The 13,021-nt window shown below is 33.4% G+C and overlaps 1 protein-coding gene across 8 annotated transcripts in view; it reads left to right on the top strand.

Moving 5' to 3' along the window:
* Positions 1 to 13,021, top strand: part of PPP3CB (protein phosphatase 3 catalytic subunit beta) — a 43,834-nt gene that overhangs the window by 8,330 nt on the left and 22,483 nt on the right. For all 8 annotated transcript variants that reach the window (XM_025284755.2, XM_025284752.2, XM_025284754.2 and 5 more), the window contains exons 2-9: positions 2,510 to 2,710; positions 3,409 to 3,533; positions 6,357 to 6,468; positions 8,261 to 8,406; positions 8,670 to 8,809; positions 8,917 to 8,994; positions 9,100 to 9,194; positions 11,937 to 12,062. In XM_025284755.2, the coding sequence (XP_025140540.1) occupies positions 2,510 to 2,710; positions 3,409 to 3,533; positions 6,357 to 6,468; positions 8,261 to 8,406; positions 8,670 to 8,809; positions 8,917 to 8,994; positions 9,100 to 9,194; positions 11,937 to 12,062 (1,023 nt within the window). The remainder of the gene's footprint in view (positions 1 to 2,509; positions 2,711 to 3,408; positions 3,534 to 6,356; positions 6,469 to 8,260; positions 8,407 to 8,669; positions 8,810 to 8,916; positions 8,995 to 9,099; positions 9,195 to 11,936; positions 12,063 to 13,021) is intronic.

The following is a 13,021-nucleotide window of genomic DNA, read 5'->3' as shown; positions in this document are numbered from 1 at the left end:
GTGGGTTGCCCTTGCCTTCTCCGATAGCATATAGTATAATAGTCTGTTTAATCTTTGGTTGAAGAAAAACATACATTAATAAAGGTTTTTATTTTTTTAGAATCTGACATAGCTATATTTGGGCATGGGGATTCTCCAGGCAAGACATAACTGGAGTGGGTTGTCATGCACTCCTCCAGGGGATCTTTGCAACCCAGGGATCGAACCCGGGTCTCCCGCATTGCAGGTGGATTCTTTACCATCTGAGCCACCAGGGAAGCCCTATTTGGGGGAGCAAAATGTACTTTAATGTCTTGTTCTAGATGCAGTAAAATAATGGGAATAAATGTGTTCTCAAGAAGGGGGCGGGAAAAGCAAGTTTTGTTTTGCTATCAAAAAAAGGTAAAAGCTAGAGGGATTGATGATTTCAGAGTCTTTTAGAAATGATTTATATTTCTCTGCTTTAGTTCTTATTTCACTTCTAAGAACTGAGCTCTTCCTAAATCATTTTTCTGCTATGAGATTATGGTTATTTATTATTCTTTCTAAGGTAATTGATAAAATTCTAACTCAGTCCCCTGTTTTAGTTACTTTAAGTTGAACTGTGAAGAAGCAGTCCATCCTATACTTGCCCAGTCTTCTGTATAATAATTGATAATCACAGTGATGGTCAGGAAGATACTGTGTACTGTATGCCCATACACAAAGTGAGTTTTTTCTTTAAAAATTTATTTCAGAAAAGAGAGAAATACATTTGGGTCTATATGTAGACTACATTTTTACTATAAATTTCTTTCTTTTTTTTTTTTGAAAAACAAAGTACTATTTGGTAAAAAGCCTAAAACTGCTTCAACCCAAGCTGGTTTTGAATGCATAAAGAGGTCATTTGTTGGATTCAGTTAAAAAGGAATAAAAAATTTTAACAGGTATATAATAACTTTTCCTAGGTACATGACCTTAAGGTAGATGCCATTGAAAATGGACTTTCATGTTCTCTATTCCACTTAACAGATTTCAGTTTAAAACAATACAGTTGGTAAATACTTGCGGAAATCATAAATATATGCTACAGGAGTAAAAAGGCCGACTATTTCAGTAGTTAGACAAGTGGAAATTGTGTTTTAGAATAAATTTGCAGCAATAGCATTGAACATGTATTTAAAAAGTGCTGTATCTTAAGCAACTTAAATGGAAGTGAGGATGATTTGCTTATAAAAGTGTTTTAGATGACGAAAAATGAATCCAGTGGCAAGGAATGCACTGATGTCAAAAATGTGTGTAAAGATTTTGAATGAAACTTATGTGAAAAATGAAGGTGAGAGAAAAAGCAGTATTAATATTATTTTAAATACATATATGCATCTAGATTAATTTAAATCTGTAAGTAAACGTTTGGCTGTTTTAATCTATATTTCTAGAAATTTCTGGGCTTCCCTGGTAGCTCAGCTGATAAAGAATCCTCCTGCAATGCAGGACACCCTGATTTGATTTCCTGGGTCGGAAAGTTCCCCTGGAGAAGGGATAGGCTACTCTATCCAGTATTCATGGGCTTCCCTGGTGGCTCAGACCATAAAGAGTCCGCCCGCAGTGCAGGAGGTCTGGATTCAATACCTGGGCTGAGAAGATCCGTTGGAGGAGGCATGGCAGCCCACTCCAGAATGCTTGCCTGGAGAATCCCCATGGACAGAGGAACCTGGCAGGCTATGGTGCATGGGGTCGCAGAGTCGGACACAACTGAGCAACTAAACACAGCACAGAAATTTCTGCTCAAGTTGGCCAGCAGGCATTGTTTTATATATTTTTATTAGGAAGTTGGTCAGTCACCTTATATTTGGGATTTCTATTTATGCTTGTATGATATTATATTTATTATACTTCATTTAAGATGAAGAGTGTGTAATATGTTTTGAGAGTTTTATCAAAAAATGTTTTAGTTAGCTTTAGTTAAAGCTAGGGAGAAGGCAACGGCACCCCACTCCAGTACTCTTGCCTGGAAAATCCCATGGATGGAGGAGCCTGGTGGGCTGCAGTCCATGGGGTCGCTAAGAGTCGGACACGACTGAGTGACTTCACTTTCAGTTTTTCACTTTCATGCATTGGAGAAGGAAATGGCAACCCACTCCAGTGTTCTTGCCTGGAGAATCCCAGGGGCAGGAGAGGCTGGTGGGCTGATGTCTATGGGGTCACACAGAGTCGGACACGACTGAAGTGACTTAGCAGCAGCAGCAGTTAAAGCTAAAACATTTCTTTTAGTTAAAGAAAGCTTTAGTTATCCTGAAAAAACTTAATTTTGTGAGACAGTTCATTTCTCTAATAATTCTCATGTTGTTATATATAGATTATTTTAAAAAGAAGTATAATTTGATTTCTCTTTTTAAGAAAGCTTTTAAAAGTTAATACCTGTATCTAGTAAATGAAGAAACAAAAACTTCAGCTTTTCAGTTTTGACTCTTACTTACCTAGATCCATTGATTAGTTTTTATGTTAATATATTAATAGTGATTTTTTTTATTAATTAAAAAAATTGCAGCTGTTCCTTTCCCCCCAACACATCGCTTGACATCTGAAGAAGTATTTGATATGGATGGGATACCCAGGGTTGATGTTCTGAAGAACCACTTAGTAAAAGAAGGTCGGGTAGATGAAGAAATTGCACTTAGAATTATCAATGAGGGTGCTGCCATTCTTCGGAGAGAGAAAACCATGATAGAAGTAGAGGCTCCAATTACAGGTACACTTATTTATGTTTTGGATATTATTTTTTTTACTGTACCATTATTTACCTAATTATAAAACTGTTTCTTCTTCATGCATATTATATACTAAATTAGTATTACATGGACATTATCTTGAATTTCCAGATTATTTCCTATAACTTTTGAAAGTTTTTGCCTGTTTTCAATGAAGAAACATGATCCTAAATAATCTGAGTGCAGAAGTTAGTCTAATATGCTTTTATGAAGGTTTCATCAGTTGAGTTGGCCATCATTGAATTTGATTCAACAAATACTTACTTACTATGCTTTCAGTCAACAGGGGTAAATACCTCAGTGCCATATCAGATACCAAAAATGATCATTCAGAAGTCATCAGAAAATAAGGAGTTAGAACGGATATTTTACTGCCAATATAATTTTATCATCCTAAGATGTGCATGCTTGACTTCCTAAAGAAGAGTTTTATAAATTTAGATGAAAATTTTGTCACTTACTACAAATTTTAATACTCTTGTTATATCTTGTTCTAGATCTTGAGCACATGAACAGTTGGGTACACATTATCCCTGTCATGACTCTTCATAGATTGCTTCCGTCTTAGACCTTTCTTGATAGAATTTTATGCTCTCTCTTATGTAAACGAAATTAGAATTTAAGTAAAATTTGTTATTTTAGAGGTTTTTTTTCATATCTAATAATCTTTTTGTTTCAGTGTGTGGTGACATCCATGGCCAATTTTTTGATCTGATGAAACTTTTTGAAGTAGGAGGATCACCTGCTAATACACGATACCTTTTTCTTGGTGATTATGTGGACAGAGGTTATTTTAGTATAGAGGTAATAATCATATACTGTCATTTGATTTGCTTTTAAGTGTTATCATAGATGATTTCTATTACTTCCACATAAAATAAGTTCTTTAAATTACCTGTGTTGGGTTCTTTTTAATACCTCTGCGTATTCTGAAGTTTTTAGGTAAAGCTATTATTTATTCCTCTTTTGTCTTTCAAACTATTTTCTTAATTTTTTTTGTGTTACTGTAATTACCATTTCCCAGTGGAAATTATAAGCAAAATGAGGGGCCTTTATTGCCCTGTTATCTAGTGGCCTTGAGGAGCTAATGCTGTTTATCTCTCTTGCCCTTAAAGGCATTTAGCCATGCAAAAAAAAAAAAAAGATTAATTGTATTTTTCTAATTAAATAAAATAGAATGCTTTTATCACTTAAACTCTAGTGCTTCTGTCTTTCCTCCTGTAGCCATTAAGACCCAAGTATATCATATGGAATCTTTATGTATTCTAAAAGTATTAATCAGCTTTTAAAAACTTGAGAGGCATTAAAATGACCTGTTTATTATCACTCAATAGTAGATTGTCTTTTTGCTCCTTTTACTTTTCTAATTATAAAAATTAAGACATAGAACAATTTGTGTTTTCTAATATATGCATTTCTTCCCTTTTTTGGAATGAAAATGAACTCCTATTATAATGTTCTGTAACTTCCTTTTTTTATTAATTCCTATGCTCTGATGTCATGCCAGTTCAATTATAAATTTACAGCATCATTTTTAATAGCTACACTGTATTCTGTTGACTAAACTAGTCACAGTCAATCAATTCTTATTGTTAGGCATTTAAAGTATTCCCAGTTTTTTGCCATGGCAGTTGATGCTTCAGTGGACCATATTATTTATACGTCTTTATATACTTGCCCAGTTATTTCTATAGGACAAATTCTTAGAGGTTAAATTGTTGAGTAGAAGCTCTGCAAATAGATAGGTGTGTTAGCATTAATGTGTTTCAAGCATATTCTAAGCAGTTAACATACTTGATTAATTTTTACAACAAAGTTATGAGGTAAGTACTGTTATTTTATCCATTTTATAGAGGAGCCTGAGGCTTGGAAAGGTTAAATAACTTGCCCAAGGTCATATTGTTAGTAAGTGGTGGAGCTAGGCAGTTTGAGCCTGTGCTTTCAACCATGTCCTCCACTAGATATTGAAACCTTACCTGATGAATTTCTATGCCAGTTACTGCTGTTTATGTCTCCTCTGGTGTTTTCAGCCTCCGTTCTGAGGTATGCTAGGATCCCTGGTGGGAAAGGGAGCTCCGGGCTCTGTCCATCCAAATTCCCTTGGGAATTTTATTATCCTGAGTTGTTCTTTCTGTCCCTAGTGTCATCATCAGCCCCTCTCAGTCTTCCCTTGGAGCCTTCAAGAAAGCTAGAAATTGGCCCTTCTTGATAGAAAGACTGGGGCCTTTGACAGAAACAATAGAACAATTTTAGGAAGCTTAGTTGGTAACTGAGTGTTTGGTATTAGAGGGTTTTGTAGCAGACTTTTTTTTTTTAAACAAGACTTTTTTTTTTTAAGTTGTTTTGTTTTTTTTTTTTTAATGTGGACCAATTTTAAAGTCTTTATTGAATTTGTTATACTTTTGTTTTTGTTTTCTGTTTGGTTTTTTTGACACGTGTGATCTTAGTTCCCCCATCAGGGACTGAACCCCCATCCCCTGCACTGGAAGTCTTAACCACTGGACCACCAGGGAAGTCCCTGTAGCTGACTCTTTTAATTCATTTTATTGTTGGAAAGTAATAAAGAATCAGAATAAGTGAAAAGGGCAGGTATTTATTAAGTACTTACCAGGCTTTTTTTTCTTGTGAATAAAATGAAATGTGTTACACATTTCAGTTAACCTTAACTTGTTTCAAACAAAGTTTGTGGGAATTCCCTGGCAGTCCAGTGGTTAGGACTCCACACTTTCACTGCCAAGGACCCAGGTTTGATCCCTGGTCAGGGAACCAAGACCTTTAAGCTATGCAGTGCAGCCAGAAAAATAAAGAGTTTGTATTTTCTTTTTGTATGTGATCATGTAAACCAAACTTATATACATATGAAATAGTCTTTCCTTTTTTTAAACCAAATAAGTAATATGTGAGTCTGTTTCTTAGGTGTATTTAGAGGAAAATAACTGCTGTTCTAATATTCTTTTTATTTAAAATTGCATTGTCTTTGAATCATTTCAGATAATAAGCACTTAATTATATAAGGCAACATTCATAACCAACAAAGTAAACATAAAACATGACTTTTCTCTTCATTAGGCAGCATGGCATAATGCTTAAAATCAGAGGATTAGAATCCTATCTCCATTACTTAGAGGTTTTGTGATTTTGGACAAGTTACTTAAGCTCTTTGCTTCTGTTTCCTCATTTGTAAAACAGAGATAATATTACATACTTCATAGAGTTGTTTGAGGAATAATTAGTGCTTGGCATATTATGAATACTCAGTAAATATTAGCTGCTATTATTTTTGACATTGTTACTGTTTTATTTATTGGTATACCTAAGGAGGAGACCAATCTGCTAATTGTTTTTACAGCAAACAATTTGTAAGTCAAAAGTAAATTATTTGACTCATTTATTCAACAAATATTTACTGCTCTTCTACTTGCTAGGTACTTTTCTGATCAGGTGTGAATAAGACAACAAAGTCCCTAATTTCATGGAGCTTATGTTTTAGTAAGGGACAAAGAGAAAAAGATAATAAAAAGATAATGAAGAGTAATAGAAAAGGGTTAGAGGAAATGAAACAAAGATTAAACAGCTTAGTTAAACAAAAATATAAGATTAATTCACTGGAAACATTTTCTTTTGTAGTGTGTCTTATATTTATGGGTCCTGAAGATTCTATATCCAAGTACATTATTTCTTCTGAGAGGCAACCATGAATGCAGACACCTTACTGAATATTTTACCTTTAAGCAGGAATGTGAGTACTGCCATGAGAACTATTTTCACTTCCTCAGGGTTCTTTTAGAGTGATGTGGGTAGTAAGAGTTTGAAGATTTTACAGTGCAAGATGTAAGAACAGATTTTGTGTCCAAACATGTAAAACTTTCAGGAAGATTGTCTACAGTTCTCTAGTGTTTAATATTATTCACATGTTTTCATTTCAATATTTCCTATTAAATTTGATTTTTACATATGTACTTAGGAACAGTTTTGAGCTCTGTGTATAGTTTTAATTTTAGAATTATTTTTTTTCTAACAGGAAGAATATGAACCAAGTGCAAAGAAAAGTTGCATTGGAGATTTCTCTCCACCAATATTGAGACATTCCCATGAACATTCTTAACAAATTAATCATCCTGTCATCACTGCAGATTGTTTTATGTATTTTTTAATTATGCAGATTGTGTTATACACACACAGTTGATTAATTGAAGGTCTTAGTCTACAATATTTATCCCATTTCTCTCTTAAATTTTTAGGGCTGTGGTAATCTAATAGCTGTAAGCAATCATATAGTATAGAGTTTGACCTTTTCTCATATCTCGTAGCTATGTACTTGTTAGTACTCATGGCTGTATTAAGTCTTAGAATTAAGATTTAAAATTAGAAAATAACTTCAGATTACTGAGACGCAAAACATGATGCAATAAAGATCAATATAGTGACAGGTAGTAGCAGAAGTGGCAAACTCTGATATAACTTCAAAGATCAGGTGGGTAACTTAAATGAATATAAGATGAGGCCTGGAAAGTTCATGCTTGACCTCAAAGCAATCAAATTAAAGTTTTTACTAAACTGCAGTGTTGGAAAACAGGTCTGTCATCAGACTACCAGTTTATAACCTCTGATTGCTAGATATAGATCTTCTCGTATTTGAATGTTACAGTGTTAAGCAGTGAAATAGGAACTGAATTCTTTTTTTCTCATATAAGTAACAAGCTGTCCAGCAAAATCCCAAAATATCCAGGACTTTAAAAGTATAAAGGTGCAAAGGAATACGTATGACAGACTTTTAAAAGTAGATGACAGTTTAATTCGTTCTTGTGTTACGTTGACTTCTTGCTTCGCTGCTCATTTTAAGTGTTCATTGTAGGCTAAAGGAAACCCTCTGGTCCTCCAAAATAAGACTAAAATCTTTTCTTTTTTTTTTAATTGGATGGACTTTGAGTTTTGTTGTGATGTTATAGTAGTCTTCCCTGTAACAAAAAAGTAGTCACTGACTCGTAGAATAAAATAATTAACACTACCTTTAAGTATAGTACTAATTTTGCCTTACTTGGCCTATAAAGGTAAAGAGTTGAGCTATTTTTAGAGATTTGACTTATTTACTTTTAGTAATATTTTATGACTATCTGCTGCATACACAAAATAAATCTAAGGAGAGCAAATATTTTGTCTTTGTAAGTACAGTAACATTGCTTATCTTTATTGATTCTTATGGGGTAAGATGCTGGCCTTTTTTAAAAAGAAATTTTTTTATGCAGTAAAATTTACTCTTTGAAGTGTTTAGTTCTCAACTTTAACAAATGATTAAAGCTGTCTACCATCACAGTCACAATACAGAAAAGTATCATCCCATGAATCCTCCTTGCCGCCTTTGATACTCACCCCTTTACCAGCTCTGAACCCCTAGCTACCACTTGGCTCTTATCCATATCTTTAATTTTTTTGCCTTGGTTTTAATAGTCATTTATGTATGTGCATGTATATGTTTTAAATGATTAACAAATTATGCAGTTTTCAATTACTGAATTTTTTCTTTTCTCTAGGTAAAATTAAATATTCAGAAAGAGTCTATGAAGCTTGTATGGAAGCTTTTGATAGCTTGCCTCTTGCTGCACTTTTAAACCAACAATTTCTTTGTGTTCATGGTGGACTTTCACCAGAAATACACACACTGGATGATATTAGGAGAGTGAGTATATATTTTAGTAACAAGAGTTGATTCCTATTTATAGCATTTTGTTGAGTAGAGACTAGAAACTTCAAACGTCTCTTCACTGCCAAGATTAGGTAATGGTAAAAATTAATATACTGGTATTTGAAGAAAATATCTTCTAACCATTCAGAACAATGTAGTATGCACAATATTCAGAGTTGGTACCACTTTCCTTTGTCCATTCCATTCTCACTTTTGACAAGTTATTCTGCTCTTTGTTTCTTTTTTTTCTTTCACAGTTAGATAGATTCAAAGAGCCACCTGCATTTGGACCAATGTGTGACTTGCTATGGTCCGATCCTTCTGAAGATTTTGGAAATGAAAAATCACAGGAACATTTTAGTCACAATACAGTTCGAGGATGTTCTTATTTTTATAAGTAAGGAAAAATATTCAAGCTTAATCACATTTTAGTTGTAAAAATAGCATATGCTTTCATTATATAGAAAGTCATTATTTTACTTAATTTTCTCTTTTTCCCCACAGCTATCCAGCAGTGTGTGAATTTTTGCAAAACAATAATTTGTTATCGATTATTAGAGCTCATGAAGCTCAAGATGCAGGGTAAGAACTCTGTTTCCCTGACCCAAATTAACACCTTATATACAAATCAAACTTAGTAACCATGATTGATGCTTTACGATGCATATTAAGTTATTTGTTTTGCAGCTATAGAATGTACAGAAAAAGTCAAACTACAGGGTTCCCTTCATTAATAACAATTTTTTCGGCACCTAATTACTTAGATGTCTACAATAATAAAGGTAAGATGTTGTTGATAAAAAAATATTGTTAAACAAATTAGTATTTTAATTGACTTATTTTTTGAAAATATAGTAGAAAAGGGGCATTGTTTGAAACTGTAACTATCCAAATCTCTTTATGAAAAAATATAAGATACAAGGGAGGGGAGAGGACAAGAAATGAAAATCCAAAATGTGAAACTTAAGTCATAACATTAACCATTTCACAGCTTTGTCATTCACAAAAACCGCCTGTGAAAGAATGTTCTGAGGTAACTCTGTCAAGTAAAAATGCACATGATTTTCTCAAACTCCCCTTTCTTAAATCTTTTTTCTTATAATCAAGAGAATGTTTTCTTGTTTGCATAAAGCTGCTGCTCCTTTGACCATTTCATGTATTTGGACTATATGGTTGTTTACCCTGTTTCTTGTTTTATGTTCACTGATATAGGTTTTCTTTTCCTTTCTTATTCTCTACTTTTATATCCACTGCCCCATGATGATTTGTAATTGAACATTTATTTAATTCAATCCGACCTTCTTTCAGGAAGACAGTCTCCCCTTTCCTTTCTTTTTACTGCTCTTTCTTCCTTTTTTTCTTATGTGTTTGTAATTTACCTTCTTTTCTAGTGGTTGATATTCCACCTCCTTCCCTCCAAATTTGATCTGTCTGTAACAACTGGGTTTCCTTTAACTTGGAACATAATTCATTGAGAGATAATACCAAAGGATCTTAATCTAGTTAAGTGTGTGCCAAGGACATTGAAGATGAGCTTGAGTATGTTTAGGCAGTTCACATTTTCAGAAGAGGAAATCCAGAAGCCAGCTCCTATTCTGTCTTGACATGTCAGGAATTCAGTAGACTATGCCATAGTTCCCAAGGTCAGACAGGAGTGGTTGTGCCAGGAGTAAAGAACAGAGGGTTAAAGATTTTTTAAAGTACATTTAATGAGGTCATTGCTAAATACAGGTTTGTGGTGTGAGTTCAAAAGAGGAGCAAAATAGAGTTTTTGGAAGATTATAGGTGATAGTTAAAAGGTTAAAACATTTACCTGAGATCAGATAGTAGCAGTAGCAGGCTATCAAATAGCTTGGATACAGGGTATGTTGTAAGAACTCCATACTATATTAATTACCCAAACAACCATACCATTGAGATTACCCGAGTTGGTGGTCTTTAGAAACTATAATGCCTCCAAGGATTATACCAGTGCTAAGATAATCTTTTAAATTATATCTTGTTTTATAAATTTTGAAACTTCTATAAAGGTACCTAATGAAGCAAGGCTTCATTTTTAAAGAAAAATACATCTAAGTTTGGACTCCATTCTCGGAATTGATTTGTTATATTTAACTTTGTACCTGTAACCTCCCTTTGTTAGTATTAAAGGAACTAGTGTTCAGTGGTCAGTTGATTACTGCCATACTGTTGTCCTTCGTCAGTTTAACTCAGGAGATTAAGGGATACTTTTCTTAGTACTCCAAAAAGAAACTCAAACCATTCAATCTGTCTTGTCAAATTCAAATGTCTCTTGATAGTGCCGATTCTGTACATGGTGTTAATGATTTGAGTGCTTACATGGTACAGGATGTGTTCATAATGTTTCATTCCATCTATAGGGCAATTTTCTAGATTCTTTATCTTTCTCTTTTTTTAAATTAAAAGCTTGGTATCAGTCCTTAATTTCTGAGGCTAAATTTGAAATACATTTATTTCATGGGAATTTCATCAGAGAAACAAGACTCTATATTAGCTAGAATCCCAAATCATGGAATTTAATACATACATTTCAGTGCTTTACATTAAATGAAAAAAAAGTAAGCACATAACTGTTATAGTATCTGCCAAACATTTTATACTTTTTTGTAGTTTCACGTGAACTATATTCTCTGACCTTAAACTTCTGAGATAGGCAGGATGTTTTGTAAATGAGAAACAGATTAGTTAAATAATTTACTATTACACATATGGTATATACTGTAGTTTAGATTAGAATCTAGCCCATTAATCCAATGTTCCATAAAATAATGTAACCAGTGCCTGAAATCTTTATCAGGTTAATTTAAGGTATTATTTATATCAACTTATGAAGCTTTAGAAAGATACTTGAAATTGAGATGAGTATGTTACTTTGAGTTTTTCTCTTTTGGTATTTTAATGGAATTTTTTTCTAAATGAAGTGAAATATTCCTTTGTAGTAGTTTCACTTGATTTCTTATAATACATGAAATAAGTACATTTCTATATTCATAAATAAAATGTTCCAAATGTTTCTTTTTCTTCTCTGTGTTTGTTTTTTTTTTTTTTTTCTTGCTTCATTTCCATTTAGCTGTGCTTTTCAGGTTGCCTGCAACTAAAAAGAACCCTCTTAAATTCCTCCAACTTGTATGAACTCTTAGACCTAGAAAATTGCTCATTGCTGTTCTGTGTTTCCTCAAAAAAACTGAGTTCTCACAATTTTGGATTTAGTAAACGTGCATGTTGGATTATTTGTATTGGATTATAAAGTACAACAAGCATTCTAGAAAGATTGGGAATTTCATTAATAATAACAAGTAAATATCTATGTTCTACATAAAACTGTGTTGGAAGCAAAAAGTGTATTACTACTAAAAATTAGTTCCTACCTCTCTACTACCCTTCATTCCACTCACCCCTTGACTTCCCACCCACCTTAAAAGATATTTTTTCTGCTTTTATGTGTTTTAGACTTTTGGGGCTAAAGGCAAATTGTTACATTGACATTCAAACTTATCTTGCAGCTGCTGTATTAAAGTATGAAAATAATGTGATGAATATTCGACAGTTTAACTGTTCTCCACATCCTTATTGGTTGCCCAATTTTATGGATGTTTTCACATGGTCTTTACCGTTTGTTGGAGAAAAAGGTATGATTTTTGTTTTAAAAAAATTGTTATGCTGTTATATTTATTCCAGTTTACTATTGCAGGCACATACTACTTGCTAAAGGGAGCTGAAGTCTAGTTTCACTGTGGATACAGCTCTGCTTGTGACAGTGGGTGTGGATATGAGAGCCTCAAAGATATTTGAGTTAGCTGTTTACAGCCCCCATGTGAGGGTGTCTGGGGGACTGGGAGAAGACTTATAAATAGCCTGATGTTGTCTTCAGCTGTTGGGTTTTCTTTCTTTTTTTCTTTAGCTTAAATCTTTTATGAAGGAATGGAGAGATGGCTTTGCTTTGGAACTGACGCTTTTGCATATTTTAACATCACTCTTGGGGATGTCATGGCAATTCATGGGAGAATTTAATAGCCTTCATTTGGGGCAGTATTAGTCATTTTGTAGCAGCTCTGTACTGTCAGAAATGAAAAAGAGAAATTCAGGTTCTGACCTAATATTTCTTCTCCTATATGGAGCAATATGTTATATGTATATAATTTTAATGGTGATGGTTTCCTGATAATTTAGAGATTCCTATTAGTATGTACTTAATAGGCTTAAAAAAGCATAAATACTATTTAAGAGGTTTTATTTTTGTTTTTTATTTTAGTTCTGTAGAGTTCTTAAGACTTCCTTACTTTATCACATTCTTCTTTTTCCATTTTAGTGTTAATTTTCCGATGAGGCAATACCTCAGTTTCCATATGTGGAATATGAGTATTAGAGTATAGATATGATTGTAAAACATTTTGTTCTATATCCCTCTCTATTTTTTCTCACCTCCTCTATGTTACAAAATGTTCCTTTCTGCCTGAGATATGTTACTTCTGCCAAGGCATTTTTGGTTCTAAAATTCAGAGTTACTACTTAAACTGTATGTTCAACAGGTTTTTTGCAGATTCCCTTTGGGCTTCTTCAGTTACTCCGTAGGTCAGCATTAATATGG

This window comes from Bubalus bubalis, chromosome 4, assembly GCF_019923935.1.
Source record: "Bubalus bubalis isolate 160015118507 breed Murrah chromosome 4, NDDB_SH_1, whole genome shotgun sequence".
In the NCBI taxonomy this organism is placed as follows: Eukaryota; Metazoa; Chordata; class Mammalia; order Artiodactyla; family Bovidae; genus Bubalus; species Bubalus bubalis.
Note: the sequence above shows the minus strand (reverse complement) of the source record. Positions and strands in the feature narration are given on the sequence as shown.